The sequence below is a fragment of the Euleptes europaea genome, chromosome 20 (assembly GCF_029931775.1).
Source record: "Euleptes europaea isolate rEulEur1 chromosome 20, rEulEur1.hap1, whole genome shotgun sequence".
Classification (NCBI taxonomy): Eukaryota; Metazoa; Chordata; class Lepidosauria; order Squamata; family Sphaerodactylidae; genus Euleptes; species Euleptes europaea.
The window spans coordinates 22,964,899-22,988,147 of NC_079331.1; the positions used below are offsets into that span (position 1 = coordinate 22,964,899).

The following is a 23,249-nucleotide window of genomic DNA, read 5'->3' on the forward strand; positions in this document are numbered from 1 at the left end:
TTTTAGCAATAACTGTGTGGAGACGAGGAGGATAAAGCAAGATCGCAAGAGAAAATCTGGAATCCGCTAGTATTATCACATGCCATAAAATGCCTCCATAGATTATATGAAAATGTTTGTTTTGCTAAATTCAAGAAGCTAAAAAAGGCTAAGAAAGTTTTAAGTGCATGCTACAGTGTAGGGTTTGGTGGTTTTTTTGTTTTGTTTTTTTGTAAATCATCTCTGCAGTTTACAAAGGGGTTCCTGCAAATTTATCCAGACTTTTGATTGTTATAATCACATTTTAGCATTTTGAAACTTCTCTGCCCACAGGAGTAAATAAAAGACACAGAGTATAGCACTGGAGAAGAAATTAAAAATGTCGATTTTTAAAAAAATGGAAGTGCTTGTAAAATTCTCATTCACAGAAACCTAGAAGGAGGTTTGTGTTTGCTTCTCTTCCTGTTTTGTACTTTCATGCCAAGATAAGGACACAGATCTTTGCGTTCATGTTGCAGGAGCCCTGCTGAAAAGAACAGAAGTGCACAAGGGTGTGTGTGTTTTAAAATAAGAGCTGTTGAGGATGGACAAATATTTTGCCTCCTGACGAATGCAGGTTAAGAAAATGCGAGTTCTGGCTGCCGTCTCCCCACCCCGAGCAACATTTGCTAGCTAAAGAAAAATGCCTTCTGCACATTATTAAGGAAATTAAGTCTAGTCAACCCTGCAAGCAACTGTGGCTCAATTTTAAGCACATTGGCAAAAGGAATTGCCCTGACCAATCGCTCGGCCAAAAATAAAAATAAAAAAGGAACAGCAGAATGATGGTATAAAATTGTTGTCAGCTCAATTAAATTATCCAGCCATGGATGGATCGTTACGTTAGATTGCGGCAAAGTTCTCCCTTGTTTGTTGGTTGGTTTTGTATGTGTATAATTTTTCTCGTATTTAGCCTTTAAAAATGTTTTTTTGGGTTGGCCTCAAATTTTGTGAAACCAACTCTCTTCCCCCACCCCTCGGCCCCCCTGCGGTCCCCGCACGTTTTTATTGGCCTGTTAACAGATGTTGACGTGGTTCAGGGCACAAGGCGAAAACATGTGCTTTTAAATGAGGAGACAGAGGGCGTGGGGCGTGAGCAATGATTTCCGTGCCGAACCTCGGAGCCGTTTGGGGGGCCAGGACGGTGTTCTCGTGGTTTTGTGCGTGCGGCCAAATTCAGATTGAAAAAAAGATTGACGAATCTGCCCATGCTGAAATCCTGAGCAAGCAGACTAAGCCAGAAGAGAACACCATGACCCATGTGGTGTGGAAAAAGAGGAGCAGCAGTTTAAGTGGCGCAAAGTTGAAAGAGGGCTAACCTCCCCGTTCTAATTGTTGTGGCGAGTGGCTGTTGTGGGGCCCGCCATTGATGCGCAACATATGCGCCTCCCTTTGACAAAGCCCTCTTCAGTCCAAAGCAGCCCTTGGCCTGTGCACCGATCCAGAGAGGAGGGCCATGGTAATGAGGGACGGGCCTCTCAAGGAGCCGAGAAGAGATAATACCCCATAAGCGGAGAATTCTGTGGAGTGTTCCCGCCACTTGACATAATGCAAGGCGCTACCCCGGCGAATCGCTTGCTATCCAGCTGAAATGGGCCATTAGGTATCGAGGAAAATTGTCTTTTCCTCCTTTCAGCAGATGGAGCAAATATTTTACAAAGCCATTTTACATACAAAAACCATTTGTGTGACTTGGTAATGGCAGCTGTTTTACATGATGTTACCTTCCAAAAGGACGTCTCTCATGAAAGGCAAAATTGGGACTTTTTTAATTTTAAAATTTGCGGTTGCACTCTCGAAGCATTCAGCCATAAAAGCTGCACTTGAATTCTAAGTAAGTGTGGCAGGCGATGGATCACTTCCCAAAAACATTTTCCAGCATTTTTGTTCTTCTGCATAGATTGCAGCTCTGAAGAATAACCCCAAAATGGAAAACAAAACAAATGCGGAAGTTCTTTGCAAATGGTTGGATAGTGCTGGGGGGTGGAAGGGGAGGGTTGAGAGGGACCTGCTGGCTCTTGCAATTCCTCCTGCCTCGTACGTTGGATAAGCTTTTTCTTAAACTTAGCCACTGAAATCACAAGATACTCAACTTCTGATTTGTGGGGATTTTTTTTTTTTTAAGCAACAGCTTTCCTGTTGCTTTTCTGGAGAGAACTTTAAACAGTGACAGTGACTTGGAAAGGATGCTGTGAATGCACCCCCCTCAACAAATGTAAACGTGCTGCAAGTACACACAGCCATGACCTTGTCTTTCTACTTTGTGCCTGCAGTGGAGAAGCTTCTTGCCTTTGAACACTCATGGAAAGAAACCTTTGCATGTTCTGATCATATTTACATGCCACCCTTCTTCCAAGTGCCATGACCTAGATGGCCCAGGCTAGCCTGATCTCATCAGATCTCAGAAGCTAAGCAGGGTCAGCCCTAGTTAGTACTTGGATGGGAGGCCACCAAGGAAGTCCAAGGCAGGCAATGGCAAACCACCTCTGTTAGTCCCTGGTCTTGAAAACCCTATGGGATCAGCTGCGACTTAACAGCACTTTCCACCACCACAAACACTTCCTCCAAGAAGCTCAAAAGAGTGTTCAGGGGGGATGATCCCATTTTTGTCTTCACAAAAACCAGCATGAAAGCTGATGACTTGTCCAAGACAGTCCAGCAATCATCACAGCTGAGCAAGGATTTGCACCCGCATCTCCTGCTCCCAGGCCAGTACTCTATCCGCTGCACCACTCAAGGGCCATCGAAGAACAGTGCTGGACACCACAGCTGCCTGCAGTGTAAAAACAACTTTGCTGCATTCCATCTTGCACAGATCCGATTTCCCCCCTGGATTAAGTAGGAAACGATTTGTGCTTTGGGAACCAGGCCAGACTCATGAGATAGAACAACCTCATCTGGTGGGATGAAGGGGAGGCTCGAGCGATGGAATGGTCAGTATCGATTTGCACAGTGAGCATCTCCCCAGCATTAATCTCTGAGGAGACCGTTTCTGTGGATCTAGCATTCCATCCCCTCCTCCATATAGGAAATCTTTCATTCTCTGATTAGTTAGACATTGAGGGAAAGCAGAAGTTGCCCCCCTGCCTTCCTCTCATCCGTAGGATACTTTTCGGCCGCTTCTGTGCTACTGCATCGGCATGGAATCGCTCAGTCATACGGGGAAGCGGCTGTACCCCTTGCTGGTCATGGAAACAACAAGACCACCCACAAACAAGGCTGGGCTCTCCATGTACTTAGAGGACTACTCAAGTGTGCTAAAAATCAGAACTTCATAAAGGAATGGAAAATGAAGACATCCCCCGTCGCCCCAAAAGTACTGAATGTGACCCAGCACAGGGCTACTGAGGGTTACTAAAGGGGGAAGAGAAAAGCTTACAGAATCCTAGAGGGGGGGATCTTGGGGTGGGAATTTCCAGATTGTTCTCCCTCCTATGTCCCTTTGTGGGGCCCCAGCTTATTAGGGACCACTTCCCCAGCACACAAATAGCCCCACCAAGAACGGGGAGCAAGGCCAGGGATGGTCTATACTGCCAGGAGCCCCTACAGACCAAGAAAGGTTTTTCAGTGCCAACCATGTGAGCCCACCCCTTCCTCTAAGGTTCTCTTGGAAATGCTGCTGTGTCTGCTGGAGCAGCCATATCAACCTGTCTGTCATTACTAGGGTTGTGCCCCCCAAAAAATCGGTAAATTTCGGGTTTGGGTTTATTGGGCCCAGTTTGTTTGTTTTTGGAAACCTGGAATAAGGCAAATACCCATACCGGTAAATATCGGCATTTGGCTTATTACTGGGTTTACTGAAAAATTCAGTCCCATTATAGTCTATGGGGATTTATTCAAAGCTCCTGTGGGGGCATTTTTGGAGGTAGAGTCCCCAAATGTGCAGTGTGGCTGCAAGGGACTCTCCTTTGATGGTCAGTGAAGTTTGGTGAACTTTGGGGCAGGGGGTCCAATTTTATGGGCCCGCAAAGGGGTTGCGAGCCAAGCTGTCCATTGGTTTCAGGTTCAGAAGTTCAATGCTGCTGAGGACTGCCAGAAAGAGCCAATTGCCAGGCTGGTGGCTCAAAGTCTGCTGCTGCCTTCGTATCTGGGGCGCATAGCATGATGTCCATGCAAATCAGCTTCCAAACGGAGGGAAAAGGCTTAAATGCAAGAAAAATAAGGCATGGAAAACATTTCTTTTGGTGGCAAATGACTTTCTGTGAACAGTCCTTTATTGTGGTTATCAAAAATCTGATTTCAAGAGATGGTCATGGTGCGGGGAAACGAAGCCTCTACTCGGAGTGACCTTCAGTTTGAGTACTTAGAGGACAGATTTGAGAGCAGATTTTCGGGGGGGGGGGTGAGATCAGAGCCAGCCAAAGTCTTGACCACGGGGGCTGTCTGAAGGAGATTGCTCATCCACACGGACGAAGAAATCTCCTTCGGAAGCTTGGAAGTCAGCAGCTGTTGAAGCTGGCTCTTTTTAGTTGGAGGGTATAGCCCTCTGGACGGGACTTGGTGAGCCCCATCTTTGAAAAAAGCCTTATGTTTGATCCAGATTAATCCGCTGAATGGTTGGTCAGACCAAGTTGGCTCCGATTACATGATCCTCATCTCAAAAGGGACCCAACTATGAGGCACTAACAAAACCAGTCTAAAAAAAAGATAGAAAAATGGGAGAAAGCACAGAGCAAAGCCTCTGAGCAAAGGCAAATAGCCAAACCTAGAAAAGCCGAACATTTATTCGGCTTTTTCGGGAATTGCTTATTCGGCTTCGGGGAGACGCCCAGATTTTGGTGTTCAGTAAACCTGAAGCCCAAAAATTACCGGAACGGCCAATTTTGGGTTTATTTTCAGTTTGGGTTTATCGATATGCACAACCCTAATCATCACCCTCCAAGAATTGTGAAACATTAGCAGGGCTTCCTCTGTAGGAGCCATGCTTCCTCGGCAAAGCTTGTTCTTCTGGATGTTCTGCAAGGCTGTCCTTTGGTTCCCCTGATTGCCATCCATTGGTTCCCCTGATTGGTCCATCATTTCTGGGACCCTCCCCTCTCTGCCACCTCCAAGGCTTCCTAGGAAGCTGTGTGTGGTTTTGCCCACCTTCTAGAGCCCTCTACCCAGCAGGCATTCGACGTCCCCAGCATGTGAGCTAAGCCACATACTGCAGGGGGAAGTCCCCTGTCCCCAGACTGAGGATTAGAAGACGTTGCTTGTGTTCAGACTCAACAGACTGGCGTTTGGCAAACGCAACAAAGTGCTTTCACCATTAAGACTCCGTGCCATCTTTCTTCAGCTGTATCCCAGTACAGCATTTAAGAGAAACACCTCTCTGCAAAGAGTGCCACGCTTCACTAATCCATTCCCAGTCAAAGGTTCCAGGATGGTTGTGGGCCATTGGTCTCTCTTTTGGAGCATGGGACATTTCCAATTTCAAGGGGTCATGAAGCAGAAGGAAAGAGACCCAAGGGAAGCAAGCGAGATGAGAGACCTGGAGCTTTACTTGCAGAGTCCCTAAGCTTGACGTGCTTGCTCAGCTCTCAGACGTCTTGGCCTGGCAAAGTGAAGTTTTGATGGGATTGTTTCTCTGCTGTGCGTGAACTAGTGGCTGCTTGGCGGGTGTGTGTGTTTACAGTAATCCAACACAGCCTAGCTGCATGGAAGAAGATCTTTGTATTGCTCCTTTTATGCATCAGGGTCCTGGCTCCAGCATTTTGAACATAAGCTATTGCTTGTAAATTTGAAGGTGGAAGACCTTTACTCTTCTTCTGTAGATCAATGTAAAAAACATGTAGATCAATGTAAAAAACAAATTGATCTATGCTAGAGATAAGAGTTACACTCATTTTGATAATCGGAGGACATGTTCTCCACTTGCCCTGAGCCTGTTATCTGGGTAATCTTCTTTCCTATCTGGATTCTCTGGTTAGTCCAAAGTTATACAGAATCTTTATGTATTCAAGATTTAATTGCCCCTTTTCAATGGTTTTGCTGGACCGTATGCTGAAGTGTGCCAGGACATGAGTTGCCCAGGTAGGGTCAAAGCTAAGACGGATAGTTCTTCAAAGAGGTCCACTTGCTGGTTTGGGGCCTGAGCCCAAAACAGTGGGTTTAGTTGCCCAATGGAGATTTGCTACAAGCCCTCAGGGTGGTGTTGCCAGTTCTGGGCTGGGGAATTCCTGTTTTGGAGGCGGAGCTTGGGGAAGGTGGGGTTTGGGGAGGATAAGGACCTCAGTGGGGTACCATGCCATAGAGTCCACCCTCCAAAGCAGCCGTTTTCTCCAGCAGAACTGATCCCTGTCATTTGGAGATCAATTGTAATTCTGGGAGATCTCCAGCTGCCACCTGGAGGTTGGCAATTCCAGCAGGGAAACACCTGTGATGGGTCATCTAAAAATTTTTAGTATTGTTATCTGAAATGGTTCCGATCCATCACTCTTTCTGTCATTTCTCTAGTTCCATCTTTTTTTTAAAGAATCCCATAATAAATGGTTAAAAGAGAGATCAGTCTTTTAGGGGAAAACATTCTCAGATACATGGAAGAAGAGTGAGAAAAAAGAATCTGGGAAACATTTAAAGAAGATTTTCTGGCTGTGGTTAAACAGTAACCACACAGCCTGTTGGAGGCCTGGTTTTTAATCACCCCACAAGCAGTTTTCATTTCTGCAGTAAAATTGCTTGTGGTTCTATTTAATTTGTTTCTGCAGGAACCAGCTTTGGCGAAGATCTCCCAGGAGCTGCTGGGCCTTTTAGCACAGCACGCTCAGGCTGTCAATGAGAAACGATTTCCTACATGGGGAAAATTCCTCCAAACGTTTGTGAGTCAAGGTAAATAAGACTGCTAAGTTCCTGCTAAGTGCTATAAGGGATAATTATATCACCGACACTTTGTTCTCATTCATCGGGATATTCCTCCACCTTCTTTCATTGGTGAAGAATGGAATCCAGTGCTTTGATCTTGCTAAGCTGGGAGAGGCCTTGGAGGAAAGGGTTAATCCCTACCCATCTAAAAAAGCCAAGGAAAATTTGTTTGGCCTAGGTGGGAGAAACCCAGGTGGGGAAGAGGTTGCAGGACCAGTAGAATTATTGAATCATAGAGTTGGGACCACCAGGGTCATCTAGTCCAACCCCCTGCACAATGCAGGAAATTCACAACTACCTCCCAACAGAAAGAGGTGGCTGCGACGTTACCGCATCTCACGGCTTTGTTCATGGCAGTACCTGTTCAGCATGTCCTAACCCAGGGGCCCCTGACCTTCAGCCTGTGGGAACCTTTGGAATCCTAACACAGGTGGTTAGGATTCCAAAATGGTGCAGAGCCAGGCACCAAATGTCACGGAGTGAGGTTATGCATTCCTCCAATAGTAACTCTTCAACATATCAGGCAGAAGCTGATAGTAGCCAGCTTGGTGTAGTGGTTAAGAGCGGTGGTTTGGAGTGGTTAAGAGCAGTGGTTTGGAGCTAATCTGGTGAACTGGATTTGTTTCCCTGCTCCTACACGTGAAGCCAGCTGGATGACCTTGGGCTAGTCATAGCTCTCTTCGAGCTCTCTCAGCCCCACGTACCTCACAGGGTGTCTGTTGTGGGGAGGGGAAGGGAAGGTGATTGTAAGCCGGTTTGATTCTTCCTTAAGTGGTAGAGAAAGTCTATATATAAACACCAACTCTTCTTCTTCTTATCAGGATGCCTTTTTCAATGGAAATATTGTTTAGAATTATAGAGTTGGAAGGGACCACCAGGGTCATCTAGTCCAACCCCCTGCACAATGCAGGAAATTGACAACTACCTCCCCCCACATCCCCAGTGACACCAACCCTCCCCCTGCCATGGAGGATCCCACAATCAAATAGAATGTTTAAAACATGCACTTTCATACACTCAGCTTACCTTCAGACATGCTGTGAAGATCCTTGCGCTGTGGTGGCAGCTGCTGCCAAAGCAATATTTTAAAACATCTGCACAGCCAATCACATCTCCAGTGGCCAATCAGAAGCCCTGCTGGGCAAGAGCCCCATCTGGCCCCACCCACTTTCTAAAATACTTGGCAGGCGCCAGGAAAGGTCTCAGCAGGCGCCACATTGGGTACCCCTGTTTAATCTGATGCTGTGATTCAGAATTTGAAAGCTGATGAATGTGTACAGCAAATGCACATTCATTCCCCCCCTTCTTTCCATCTCCTTCTATTAATGTAAGGATTCTGCTCTGGCTATAACCAGAGTGGTGTGGGGAGCAGTGGAGCTTCATGCTCTGAGACCCCCTGGAAGTTCTGGCTCTTGAGAGGCTCCCTCTGGAGAACACTCCTCTGCCAATATCCAGACTTTTTCCAAGCTTGACTTCCGCCAGAAGGGCTAGGAAATCGCAACCACGTTTCTCTAGGTATCACCAATTTCTAGGCTGGCATCATCGTCACATAAGCAAAAATACATCCAGCATCTCTCCCATGTAATCATGAACTTGTGTCCGTGCAATTAAGCCTCTCCAGATAGGGGATTTCTAAGAATGCAAATGGGAGCCAGTGTGGTGTAGTGGTTAGGAGCGGTGGACTCTAATCTGGAGATCCAGGTTCAATTCCCCACTCCTCCACATGCAGCCTGCTGGGTAACCTTGGGCCAGTCACAGTTCTCTCTGAACTCTCTGAGTCTCTACCTCACAAGCAGCCTGTGGCCCTGTTCCCTCCATTAGAGATGACCTTGCTGCCAGCGCTCACAAATCCTGGACCTTCCCATTCCTCTATTAACCCAATTCTTCCCTCTCCCCTGAGCTCAGCCCAGGTGAAATCCCCATGCAGAAGGCAAAGCGTGGGGCACAGAAGCTTGGTTTCTCTCACAGCAAGCAGTACAGCCAACTCCAAAGCAGCGTGTTAAGGGGTGGGGATTCAAATGCTTCCTGCTTCCTCTTTCTGAGCAAAAGAAAGGCTTTTAAAAACGAGGCCTGCTGTGGGGAGGGGAAGCCAAATGTAAGCCGCTTTGACACTCCTTAAAAGATAAAATCAGCATATAAAAACCAACTCTTCTTCTTTTCCAAGACCACAAACAACTTTTGAAATTGCAAGCCCCCGGCTGAAGTCAAAATCCAGTTCTTTGAAACCCCAGTACTGAGGACATTTGTGTTTTTCTGTTTTGGGAAGCGGATTGTACTGTCAGGAATAAAAACTAAAACCGGGCTAAGTGCTAGAAACGGCTGTGGGCATCCAAGGCAGATGTTTCGACGGGGCAGGGGGCCAGCCCCCCTGGGCTGAATGCAGGCAGGTTCTTTGCTTGACGGTTACTTCTTTTTTTCCTAACAAGGTGGAGTCATAGAAGCTTTCCCCCCCTCCGACAGCGTCACCAACCTCACGGTGGACATGCTAATAGAACCGACTGGCGAGATCACCGTGGTCTCTTCTGGAGACCAGATCCATGCCGACAGCCCCTTGCAATCCACGGGCACCACCCTCCCACAGGCTTCCGTGGAACCCGGGGTCCTGAACTCGCTGTGCCTGAAGATCGGGGAGGCCTGCAAAGCCAGAGGAGTGGTGGGGTATTTTTCTGTCGACTTTGCGACATTCATCCATCCCCAAACCATGGGCCAGCAGGTAAGCCAATGAAGCGATGTCTTCACTATATTGCCGAAGGCTTTCACGGTCAGAGTTCATTGGTTCTTGTAGGTTATCCGGGCTGTGTAACCGTGGTCTTGGAATTTTCTTTCTTGACGTTTCGCCAGCAACTGTGGCAGGCATCTTCAGAGTAGTAACACTGAAGGACACTGTCCTTCAGTGTTACTACTCTGAAGATGCCTGCCACAGTTGCTGGCGAAACGTCAGGAAAGAAAATTCCAAGACCACGATTACACAGCCCGGATAACCTACAAGAACCAATGATGTCTTCACTTTCCATTGCAGTCCTAACATATACCCTGGATATTGCTTACTTTTTTTTTTTAAGTAGAAGAACGTGTTCTCTGCCTCTGTTATAACTCATTGGACACTGTTTAGACGAATGAGATAATTTAGGTTGATGCTGAGATGTTTTAGAAATTGTGAAGATGTCAGCCAACCTCCGAATCCCAGTGCCAGGAGGCAAAATTAGGGGAAGGCCTCAGCCTCTGTGGCCCTGTTGCTGGCCCTCCAGAGGAACTGGTTGGCCACTGTGTGAAAGAGGATGCTGGACTAGATAGACCCGGTCTGATCCAGCAGGGTTCTTCTAGAGTTCTTATCAGGGAAGACCTTGGGCTCTATGCCCTGTAGTTGGCCCTCCAGAGCAACTGGTCAGCCACTGTGTGAGACAGAATACTGGTCTAGATGGACCCTCACTGGTCTGATCCAGCAGGGTTCTTGCTATGGTCTCTTGGTTGGCCCTCCACGGCAACTGGTTGGCCACTGTATGGAAGAAGATGCTGGACTTGATGGACCACTGGCCTAATCCTGCAGGGCTCCTCTTGTGGTGTTCTTATGAAGGCCTCGGCCTCTGTGCCCTGTTGTTGGCCCTCCAGAGCAGCTGGTCGGCCACCATGTGAAACAGGATGCTGGACTGGATGGACCACTGGTCTGATCCAGCACGGCTCTTCTGATGTTCTGATGAAGGCCTCCCTCTTGGCTGTATCCTAAATGAAGAAATCTTTGTTCTCTCCTCTCCTTGTTCCTGCCAGCTCTTCTTCCTTCCACTTTTCACCCAGTTGTTCTACCTTGCAATTTCCTACATTTCTCAGCTTGTGCCACAACTTTAGCATTACTTAAGCCGAGTCCCCCCCCAACTTAATTAGATATAGAGGCAATTAATGATGCCATCTGTCTTGTTGTGAGGGAGAGAGATTACACCAAAGATTGTGCTTCTGAAAGCATTATTTTTTGGCAAACTAGAAATCCTATTAGACTTGTTCGAACACTCTCACACTAATTTCCCAGTTCCCCGTTTTAGATCAGTCGCTCAAAGGCTGAAATAAATTCTCCAGAACTACTGTACGCTGAGGCATCCTTGCAGAGTTATACTTTACAGAAAATAACTCATGATGTACGATTGTTTTGCTAAACCTAAAAATTAAATATATCATTAAACATCTGTTACCAAGCACTGTCAAACGGGAGTTTAAATATCTTAAAATCCAGGAAACCGTCATAGCGATATGAATCTGTCGCATAAACACAGCTGTTCTGGCAACATAAAACGGCCAGATTTTTACTAGGTGTTCACAACTTTTTTAGATAGGCAAAAATGAGCACTGTAATTTTGACGGGGGTGGGAACTATCCTCATTGGCAGCAGGTCTGCATCAGTTGTTCAAGTGTTTGCTTAGAGGAGAGGCCCCCAACGTGGTGCCTGTGGGTGCCATGGCACCCTCTGACATATTTTCTCACCAGGGTCGTTTATGCATGGATCTCTTCACTCACATTCGCCCCCAGTCTGTCTCGGTTGTTCCTTGGAATTATGCATGACTTTTCCCTCCATTAGAGATGACCTTGCTGCCAGCGCTCACAAATCCTGGACCCCATTCCTCTATTAACCCAATTCTTTCCTCTCCCCTGAGCTCAGCCCAGGTGAAATCCCCATGCAGAAGGCAAAGCGTGGGGCACAGAAGCTTGGTTTCTCTCACAGCAAGCAGTACAGCCAACTCCAAAGCAGCATGTTAAGGTGCGGGGATTCAAATGCTTCCTGCTTCTTCATTCTGAGCAAAAGAAAGGCTTTTAAAAACGAGGCTTGCGCCCCCCCCCCCCCCCGTTCGTTTCAAATAGCTCCTTTTTTTGGTTTTGTTCTTAAAATGCGTTTTTATGCAGCAATTGGGTTTGGGGGACAACGACTTCTAAGCACTACAGCCAACCACAGAGCGGCATTTCAAGGGGTGGGGACTCACAAGCTTCTTGATCTGAGCTTGGAGACTGCTGGTGCAGAGCTTCGCAAGAAGAAAGTGTGGGTCCAGCGAGCAACGAACCTCAGGAAAAGCTCCCCTGCACAAGTGCCCCAAGTGTTTGTAAAAAGTGGGTTGGGCCAGGTGGGGCTCCTGCCCAGCAGGACTTCTGATTAGCCTTTGGAGATCTGACTGGCTGTGCAAACTAAAATAATGTTGTTTCAGTGGCAGCTGTCACCCCAGTGTTGGCTTCATTCTCTCCCAATTCCTCTTTCCTAGTGTAGTTTATTAAATTACTTCTCCTGTCCTCCGCACTTAGGCTTCCTTTGTGCATGGCTCCCCCTCCCATAATAGCCATTTTGTGGTTGGCCACCTTATGTCAGAATTCAAAAGGTTCCCACAGGCTCAAAAAGATTGAAGACCTCTGGCTTAGAGCATTATTATTAGCGCACACAACAGTAAAGGAGTTCTGGGCTGCGGGCTTCCTTCCCCAGCAGAGGTGTTGAGGACAAAGGCAGAAAGTTCCAGAAGAAAGTTCCCAAGGCACCTGCTGATAAGAAGAACAGTTGGTTTTTATATGCCGACTTTCTCTACCACTTAAGTAAGAATCAAACCAGCTTACAATCACCTTCCCTTCCCCTCCCCACAACAGACACCCTGTGAGGTAGGTGGGACCGAGAGAGCTGTGACTAGGCCAAGGTCACCCAGCTGGATTCATGTGAAGGAGTGGGGAAACAAATCCAGTTCACCTGATTAGCGTCCAGCGCTCACGTGGAGGAGTAGGGAATCGAACCCAGTTCTCCAGAGTCCACCGCTCCAAACCACCGCTCTTAACCACTACACCACGCTCTTCCAAATCTCAAAGGTAGATCTAATGGTGGCTTCATCCTTCTCTATAGCAGTGCCGTCCACTTGGCAAATTAAAAGCAGCCCCTTCTGATACTTTGGTGAGCCCGTTGCAATTCTTAGGGCCCAAAAGCTTCCCATGCCAGTGTGGTGTAGTACTTAGATACCTGTGACACCTGAGTTCGAATCCTCTGCTATGGAAGCTTACTGGGCAATTTTGAGCCAGTTGTTCTGATCTACCTCACAGATTTGCTGTGAGGATAAAGAAGCTGAGTGCTCAAAAATTAGCAACAATTGTCCAGCGTGGTGTAGTGGTCAAGGGCAGCGGACTCTAATCTGGAGAACCGGGTTAAAATTCTCTGCTCCTCCCTATGAAGTCTACCTGGTGACCTTGGGCCAGTCACAGTTTTCGCAGAACTCTCTCAGCCCACGCAGAGGCAGGCAGTGGCAAACCACCTCCTAATGCCTCTTGCCTTGAAAACCCTACGGGGTCACCATAAGTCAGCTGTGACTTGACAGCAAAAACTGGCCTTCTGCACTCACTGCCTGCCTAGCCAGTGAAGCTAGCATCTGCGTGTTCCACTGTGAGCCTTGAGCTCTGACTTCTTGTCAGCTCAAGCATCAGCTCTCGGTTTGGGCTGCATTCAGTTGGGATTTGTGCTGGTTGTGTCTTCTCCCATATGGTTCATGTTACAACCACCCCTTGGTGGATTGTGCTCAGCCCTATAGCTGCAGTGGTTTACACACTGAGTAGTCCTCTCGATTCCTCCTCCCATATCAAGTAAGCTGTGTTTCATAAAATCATAGAGTTGGAAGGGACCACCAGGGTCATCTAGTCCAACCCCCTTCACAATGCAGGAAACTCACAACTCTCCCCCCCACACCCCCAGTGACCCCTACTCCATGCTCAGAAGATGGCCAAGATGCCCTCCCTCTCATGATCTGCCTAAGGTCATAGAATCAGCATTGCTGACAGATGGCCATCTAGCCTCTGCTTTAAAACCCTCCAACGAAGGAGAGCCCTCCACCTCCCGAGGAAGCCTGTTCCACTGAGGAACCGCTCTAAACTGTTAGAAAATTTTTCCTAATGTCTAGACAGAAACTCTTTTGATTTAATTTCAACCCACTGATTCTGGTCTGACCTTATGGAGCAACAGAAAACAACTCGGCACCATCCTCTCTATGACAACCCTTCAAGTACTTGAAGATGGTTATCATATCACCTCTCAATCTTCTCCCCTTCAGGCTAAACATACCCAGCTCCTTCAACCTTTCCTCATAGGACTTAGTCTCCAGACCCCTCACCATCTTTGTTGCCCTCCCCTGAACATGTTACAGCTTGTCTAAATCCTTCTTAAATTGTGGTGCCCCAAACTGAACACAGTACTCTAGGTGAGGTCTAACCAGAACAGAGTAGAGCTATACCATTGCTTCGCGTGATCTGGACAACAGAAGTCTATACTTCTGTTCTGATTCCTGTGTTTGTAGGAATCAAGCTGCATGCTGCTTGGCCGCTGGGTGAGCTGCGAGCTCCCTGGCTTTGTTAAAGAGCATAATGAAATGGCTCATATCTAGCTTCTTTCACTGATGGATTATATACCTGGGTGTAAATTAAAAACCCAATTAAAAAAACACTAGAGAGCAAGGATGCAAGGCACAGGAACCCAGGCAATACACTGATGACACCCAGGTGTGTATTTTGTTAACAAAGCCTCCAGATGATGGAAGTTTCATCAGGCAGGATATACACATTTTTAAAAGAAATAAAATAAAAATGGAAGAGCAAATCTGACCCAACCCAACCTCTAGCCAGGGCCGTAAAGGGGGGGGGCGAGGAGGGCAGCCGCCCCTGCGGCATGTGGAGAGGGCGGCAGAACCAGGCACAGAGGCACCTACAAGAGAGGCAGTTCTGTCGCCCTCTCTGCACGCTACTGGAGCAGCGGCTGTCCTCCTTCCCCCCCCCCACCCCCAATTACAGCCCTGCCTCTAGCCCATTGTTAGATTGGCCTGTTCTGGGCAGTGATGGTCATGAAGAACCGTTGCGTCTATTCAGTGCCCCCTTGCTCCCCTTTTCCAGGCAGAGAGTGGGCTCCCGAAAGTAGAGCCCCCCCCCCCCAAGATGCCCACCTGGCTGCCAGCGGCAATCCGTTGGCTAAGCCCTTTGGCAAGTGATAAAAGAACTCCAGTCCACTCCGGCTTGGACTCGCATTTCTTCATTGCTATCAAAACATTTTATCCTGCCAGAGGGGGCCACAGCAGCTCACAAACAGATCAAATAAAACAACCCGTATAGCGATCTATAAAAAACAATTAAAAAACTCATTACAAATGGGTATTATCATCATCCAGAAATCAGCTGTAAAACGGCAGCTGCCAGCATTTTAACCAAAAGCTCTCCTCAATAAGACTCTCCTAAAGGCAAGCAAGACAGACAATTTATTGGATTTATTTTTGAACATTTATATCCCACCTTTCTCCAAAGGGGTCGGGGAGACTAACAGTGATCAGTAAAATGATGTCATAAAAATAGTTATTTGCCCCAAGGTGGGGGGGAGCTACACATGCAAGTATTCAGTTCTGTGCAGCCCCCCAGGGCAAATAATGCTCTCCCCAGGGTTATTTCAGCTTGGGAAAATGTCACAGGGAGAAGGCTGGAGACCCTCCTCCCCCCACGTCACAGTCACAGTCCAGATTGGGCCCGTGGAAGTGGTGTCAAAATGGCCGACAGTCTTGGGTTAGTAGGTTACAGAAGTACTTATGTTGGTCTGCAGTAGAACAGCTAGGCCATTTATTCAGGGTCGATTCTCCTTCAGTGCTGACTTTGTAAATCCCACCTTTAAAATGACTATTCACAGTCCTGATGCAAGAGGAGAAAGTCAAACAAATTCCACCCCCCACACACTCGCCTGCTCCTTTATTCCTTCGTTTGCATAGCTATTAGCAATCCTTGTTTGCAATCCTTGTTTACATAGCTAAACTGCTGCTGGGATTCTTCATGCTTCCTTCAGTGAATGCTTCAAGGTGCAAAAGGTTGCATTAAAGGGGCTATTAAGAAATGCGAAGCAGGTATGCACCGGCTTCGCAGTGATGTCTGGAATGATGGTTCAGCGTGAAGAAATTTAAAAAATATGCGGGGCGCTTCAGCCTGGAACGCACTGCTAATTACCAAGCATAAACGGTCTTAGAGTCCAGTCCAGCAACACCTTAGAGACCAACAAGATTTTCAGGGTATGAGCTTTCGAGAGTCAGTGCTTCCTTCATCAGATATCTGACAAAGGGGGCTTTTACTCTTGAAAGCTCATGCCCCGAAAATCTTGTTGGTCTCTAAGGTGTAGCTGGACTCAAGTCAGGCTTAAGAAAGTATCCAAAAGACCAGCAGGAAGGGATATCAGCTAGGAGGAACTGGAAAATATGAAGATGATTGTGTGCATCATTGTCACAATCCCAGGGGTACTTTCTTGGGAGGAAGCCCCATTGAATAACAGGGGATTTATTTCTGAGTAGAACTTCTCAGGTTCTGAAAGCTTGGTTGAACTTGAATAATCACCCTTACTGGCAGTCGAGGCTAACAAAAGCAGCCCGAGCTAGTCTGAAGAAAGGAGCGGAAGCCCCGTTGCTGCAGAAGCCGGCAACCTTTCAAGGCAGTTTTTGCTCACTTGTCAAGATCTATATTCTTTAGCCTCGGTTTTACAAGCACTTTGTTTTTCAAGAGTGCTATAAAGACGGAAGCTGGGCCTTTGGAGAGATAAAGAGCGTAATGGAAGTTATTGGTGAAAACAGCACTTTGTAAAATATATAAACTTCCATTATATACATTACCTCCAGCGGGATGTAGCCCACGCCAAAGGAACACCATGCGATATCGTAGGTGACTTTAACTAGGTAATTGAGGATGCGGTAATAGAAAGAGCTGGGCAGACTGCGGATTAGCGGTGCAGAGCAACTCCCGCCAGAGTTTCCCCTGGAGTTTCCAGCACAACCCTGCAAAGAGACAAGGAGGATGAGTTTCAAAGCTAATGGGCACGATCCATCAGGACCCTGTCCTGCAATGAAGAGGAAACGGTTCAAGAGTCGTGGATTCAGATTTATTAATACGGCATATGCCAATAAAACAACAATACAAATATTTGAGATAAAAGCAATAAAGAAGAAGAAGAGTTGGTTTTTATATGCTGACTTTCTCTGCCACTTAAGGGAGACTCAAACCGGCTTACAGTCTCCTTCTCTTCCCCTCACTACAACCCTGTGAGGTGGGTGGGGCTGAGAGAGTGTGACAAGCCCAAGGCCACCCAGCTGGCTTCACGTGCAGGAGTGGGGAAACAAATCCCGTTCACCAGATTAGCCTCCGCTGCTCATGTGGAGGAGTGGGGAATTAAACCCGGTTCTCCAGATCAGACTCCACCGCTCCAAACCACCGCTCTTAACCACTACACCACTCTGTCTCTTCACTATATCAAAATAAAACAGTTCCTATCTTAAAATAAAACATTAATTGTGACTCTTTACGGTTTGGAACTATTAACTAAACTCAACCTTGCAAGGCAGACTTTGATCGCTGTTGAACAAAATTTAGCTACCTGCTTTAACCTCTGAGAGTTCCCTTCCCATAAAAGGTTCTTAATTCTTTCTTCTTTGGCAAGAGTCATGGATGTGTCCTTGCGTTTGGCAAAACAGAACAATACTGTTAAGCACCAGCAGCGGACGAGTAGGTTCCTGCTCTCCTAGTCCTGAGCTTCAGCAGTCCCCTTCTATGGCAAAAGTGCCCTGACTGCTGAGGACAGGGACTGGCTGGGCAGGAAGCTGTCCATCAAGCTCTGAAACTGACCGGGGCACCATCCGCACACCATTGCTATCACGACACTACCGGTCGTGATAGCAAGCATCCGCAAATGGCTTTTTCTGTGAGGACAAGACAGGCTGCGTTGCTGTTGCGCACAAGAGCACAGTGTTTCACAATGTATGGATACTGACCAGCACTACAGAGGGAAGGGGTCTTCTTACCTCTGCCTTCCCATTCTGTGAGGGAAGGTTGGGGGAGGACCGGGTTGAGAAATGTTTGTCTCCAGGTACTTCTAGTACACCCTAAGCTTAGGCCAGGGCAAGCATACAGTCACCAACCCTGGCTTCGGAAACTCCTGGAGATTTGGGGGTGACGCCTGGGAAGGGCAGAGTTTTGTGAGGGGAAGGACCTCAGTGAGGTATAATGCCATAAAATCTACCCTCCAAAAGCTGCCATTTTCTCCACCAAAACTGATCTCTGCAGCCTGGAGACCGGTTGTAATTTCGGGAGGTCTCCAGGCCACATCTGGAGGTTGGCAAACCGAGGCAAGTGGTATGAAGCGTGGGGGGGGGGACTAAAGCTAAAATGTTGTAGGCATTACCATGTAAACAGTCCTTTGTGCAGCACCCTATTGGAAGGGCAGCTTTTGAGAGTCAGACAGAAGGGTTTCTCAATGGATGGGAATGAAAGGAGAGGGCTGTGGATTTTATTCGGGGGCCCTTCCCTCCCCTTCCCACAATTTCAGCACTAGTTCCGCTTCCCTCTGGGACTTCTCTCCTACATCAACTGTGCCCCAATAAACAATGCTGCCCCAAGTGGTTAAGTGGATGGCTCATACAGACAAGGGCCCCAATCTTAGGGGTTTTTTTTAAGACTGATATTTTACAGTGCAGTCCTAAGCAAGACATACACTCTTTGCATATGTACTTTGAAGGGTGTAACTTTGCTTAGGGTGGCACCACAAATGGGGTTTTAATGTGTATTTGATGTTTTCTTTTCTCTTTGTTTTTATACTGCTGCTATCCACCTTAATTCCTGAGCTGTTCAGGAGAGAGGCGAATCAGTATTTGAACTAAAGAAACATCTCCCCACCACCACCATTCCAGGACCCAGTAAGTTATTAGAACCTTGCTTCCTCTGCAGCTTCAAGAGCTCTGGGGTGCCGGTGTGATTAATTAGGACAGGAAGAAGTGCTTTTTCCTCTTACCCTGGTTAGTCTTCCCGCCAGGACATTTTTTTTTAGCTTCACAGTGGTCAGAGCCCTTGAAATGTTTATTAATTAGGATTGGGGGACGTTTGCCTCTCTAGCTTTTAAGGATAATCAAAGCGGCTTACAATCTCCTTCCCTTCCTCTCCCCACAACAGACACCTTGTGAGGCAGGTGGAGTTGAGAGAGTTTGGAGAGAACTGTGACTGGCCCAGGGTCACCTAGCTGGCTTCATGTGGAGGAGCGGGGAAACCAACCCAGTTCACCAGATTAGAGTCCTGCCACTCGTGTAGAGGAGTGGGGAATCAAGCCCAGTTCTCCAGATTAGAGTCCATTGCTCCTAACCACTACACCACGCTGGCTTCCCAGTTGTGCATATGCATATGCTTTGATTTTGTTTGAATATGGTCATGAGAACTGGATTCAGATTCCTGAAACTCTTCACGTTACAGCTAGATTCTAGTCCAGTAGCGCCTTAGAGACTAACAAGATTTGGGGGATTTGGAATTTCTTTCTTTAAAAAAAAAAAGATTTTATTTTTTTATAAATATATAAAAACAGAATATAAAAAAGAACACCAAAAGAAAAGAAAAATTTAAAGGCCATATCATGACAGCAGTTACAATTGCATCAATTACATCAGAAGAAAAAGCAAAAATATAACAGACGATAAGATTATAAACAATGTGCAATAAAAACCAGCAACCGTTATAAGCAGTGTATAGTACAATAATAAGTATTAAACAGTGATCATCCTAGTAATCTTAATTTAAATCATAAACTACTTTGTATGATACTTAATAAGCACGATATTGAAGTTAAACTGTGTTATAAAATGGATTACTAAATATAATAGATGAAACTACATGCAATAATTATTATTATTATATATTTCTAAAGATATTTCCCAAACATTTAAAAAAAGTGCTTCCTTTTTTGGCATATTTTCAGTACAATATGTCAAGATGGTTTTTCATATTTCATACCTATTGTTGCAACAATCCCCTTTTTACACCCCATTTTTAAAGAATAATATACTTTCCATTTATCTGGGAATTCTTTGATTGAACTTTGGTTCACATAATTTGTCAATTTTGCCATTATTGCGTATTCAGCCAGTTTACTCTCGGGATATGGCATTTTGAGAGACAAAGAGCTCCCTTCATCAGACTCTTGAAAGCTCAAACCCCTAAAATGTTGTTGGTTCTAAGGTGCTGCTAGACTGGAATCTAGCTGTTCTACTACAGACCAACTTGGTTACCCTCTGAAACTATCTTAATTTTACAGCTAAATTTGAGTCCAGTAGCACCTTAGAGACCCACAAGATGTTTTGGATATAAGGTTTCTGCTACCTTCATCAGATATCCCTCATATCTGACGAAGGGAGCTTTGACTCTAGAAAGCTTATACCCAAAACATCCTGTTGGTCACTAAAGTGCTGTTGGACTGGAATCTAGCTGTTCTACTGCAGATCAACATGGCTACTTACTGAAACTATCTTCACTTCACATTTCTTGCTTACTGAAACTATCTTCACATCACATTTCTTGCCCTGCTGGTGCAAAGAGATGCTTGGAAGTGTATGGGCAGCAGGGCAATGCCTCTTGGACTTTCTGAAACAGGAGGAGCAATGGAATGAGATTTCATGTGGCTGGGGGCTGAAGCTCCAGTACCCTCCCCACGGCAAGCAACACTGAAAAGCCTGTTAAAAGAGGCATCTTGCCGATCCACTCATTGCGAAACACAGCTTTTCTTGGAACATGATTTGAATATCCTGGGTGCAGAATTTAAATGGGTTATTTTTTAGTATGGAGTACACTCTTCCCTGGAGAAATATCCAATGACATTCTGGAATTAACTCCAGGAAGAGTTCTTTTCCTATGTACAGAGTAAGAGTAAGAACAAGGACAAGATAAGCCCATTGCGTGGACCGGAAAGAGAAATTGTAACAGGAGATGAAGAGAGGGCAGAACTCCTCAATTCCTACTTTTCCTCAGTCTTTTCTCGTGAGGGAAGTGATGCTCAACATGGCATAAACAGAACATGTGATGAGGGAAGGGATTTGCAGCCTAGAATTGGCATTGGGGTAGTGCACAAACACCTGGTTTCTTTAAATGAAACAAAATCCTCTGGGCCAGATGAATTGCACCCAAGGGTACTCAAAGAACTTGCAGATGTAATTTCGGAACCTCTGTCCATTATTTCTGAAAAGTCTTGGCAAACAGGTGAGGTGCCAGAAGACTGGAGGCGGGCAAATGTTGTCCCCATCTTCAAGAAGGGGAAAAAGGAGGATCCAGGTAACTACTGACCCATCAGCTTGACTTCTATATCAGGAAAAGTGTTCGAACAAATCATCAGTCAGTCCTTGAGCATTTAGAAAGGATGAATCTGATCACTAAGAGCCAGCACTGGTTTCTCAAGAATAAGTCATGTCAGACTAATTTTATCTCCTTTTTTGAGAAAGTTACTACCTTGCTGGATCAGGGGAATGCTGTAGACATAGTTTATCTAGATTTCAGTAAGGCTTTTGATAAGATTCCACATAGTATTCTAGTTGACAAATTGGGAAAATGTGGGTTAGATCCTATTATTGTTAGGTGGATCTGCAACTGGTTGACAGAACGTACCCAAAGAGTGCTAGTTAATGGTTCCTCATCCACTTGGAGAGAAGTGACTAGTGGAGTTCCTCAGGGATCTGTGCTGGGCCCTGTGTTGTTCAACATCTTTATAAATGATTTGGATGAAGGAATAAAGGGGATGCTTATTAAATTTGCAGATGATACTAAATTGGGAGGGGTAGCAAATACATTAGAAGACAGAGCCAAGATGCAGGATTATCTTGACAGGCTGGAGAAATGGGCTAGAACTAATAAAATGCACTTCAACAAAGACAAATGTAAAGTTCTGCATTTAGGTAGGAAAAATGCATAATTATAGGATGGGGGAGACTTGTTTGAGCAGTAGTGTGTGTGAAAAGGATCTTGGGGTCTTAGTAGACCAAACACTTAACACGAGTCAGCAGTGTGATGCGGTAACTAAAAAGGCAAATGCAGTCTTGGGCTGCATCTACAGAAGTATAGTGTCCAGATCACGCAAAGTGATGGTAACGCTTTACTCTGCTCTGGTTAGACCTCAGCTAGAGTACTGTGTTCAGTTTTGGGCACCACAATTTAAGAAAGATGTAGACAAGCTGGAACGTGTCCAGAGGAGGGCAACAAAGATGATGAGGGGTCTGGAGATCAAGTCCTATGAGGAAAGGTTGAAGGAGCTGGGTATGTTTAGCCTGAAGAGCAGAAGAGTGAGAGGGGATATGATAACCATGTTCAAGTACTTGAAGGGCTGTCATGTAGAGGAGGGTGCCGAGTTGTTTTCTGTTGCCCAAGAAGGTCGGACCAGAACCACCGGGTTGAAATTAAATCAAAAGAGTTTCCATCTAGACATTAGGAAGAATTTTCTAACAGAGCGGTTCCTCAGTGGAACAGGCCTCCTCGGGAGGTGGTAAGCTCACCTTCCCTGGAGGTTTTTAAGAAGAGGTTAGATGACCATCTGTCAGCAATGCTGATTCTGTGACCTTAGGCAGATGATGAGAGGGAGGGCATCTTGGCCATCTTCTGGTCACTAGGGGTGTGGGGGGGGAGGTAGTTGTGAATTTCCTGCATTGTGCAGGGGCTTGGATTTGATGGCCCTGGTGGTCCCTTCCAACACTATGATTCTATTATTCTAAGAGCGGGAGTCACTGGAATCTCCGTCTTCACCCTCCGTTCAGACTCGTTCCAGTTTCAGAGTTACACTAACTCCAAGTGTCACCTGGACAGTGTTAATCTCAGAAATCTGATCTGCCACCTTTCAGAAATGACTGCCAAGAAGTCTAGTTTCAAAAAACCTATCACTGTCCTGTAAAATAGCTGCATTGATCTCCCATGTTGGAAAGTTATGAATTGCACCGCCACCAGAGTGAAAATATAGAACTCTATAAACACCTCATTGAACATGAGAGGAAAAGAGCACGCTTCTGTGAAATGAAACCAAGGCATTCATTCTTCTCTTTTTTTCAACAAAATTCTTTTTGATCTTAGAATTCTTTGAACATTGCCTTGGCAAATTGGAAAAGGAGAAATAGCTGATGTAATTTTTTTTGAACTCCCAAACTGCCTCGTAAGGGAACTAAAGGAGTCACAGGGTTAGATCACTTCAGAGAAAAGGAAAAAGCCAAGAGACAGCGAAGCGCGAGACTAAACAGTCCCTTTTCAACACATAGCATAATCCAAAGGTTACATTTTTGGACTACTAATAAATGTCTGGCTGAGAAAGGAAGCAGATGGTCACTTGACCGCATTTTCCCCCCAGCTGATGAAAAGAGGCAAAAGTACATTAATTCGACCTGGCCGTCTTTTACATGCCAAAGTTAGCGTGCATTGCTTGCATCTGTGGATTTGTGGATTTGCGTCTTGTGTGCGTGTGTGTGTATGTGGTGTCTCATTGACCCACCTTTTGAAAGCTTTCCCTAAAGAAGTATATCGTCAGCCTTGCTTCCCCCCCACTTTTACTCAAATAATAAAAAAGTGGAAACAGCAACAAGAACAAACAAATGCAACCA

At 46.0% G+C, this 23,249-nt stretch overlaps 1 protein-coding gene across 1 annotated transcript in view; it reads left to right on the plus strand.

Annotated features, from left to right (window-relative positions):
• IQCH (IQ motif containing H) overlaps nucleotides 1-23,249 on the plus strand; it is a 132,079-nt gene that overhangs the window by 89,867 nt on the left and 18,963 nt on the right. Inside the window, exons 15-16 of the mRNA XM_056865756.1 lie at nucleotides 6,708-6,828; nucleotides 9,288-9,574. Coding sequence (XP_056721734.1) covers nucleotides 6,708-6,828; nucleotides 9,288-9,574 — 408 coding nt within the window. The remainder of the gene's footprint in view (nucleotides 1-6,707; nucleotides 6,829-9,287; nucleotides 9,575-23,249) is intronic.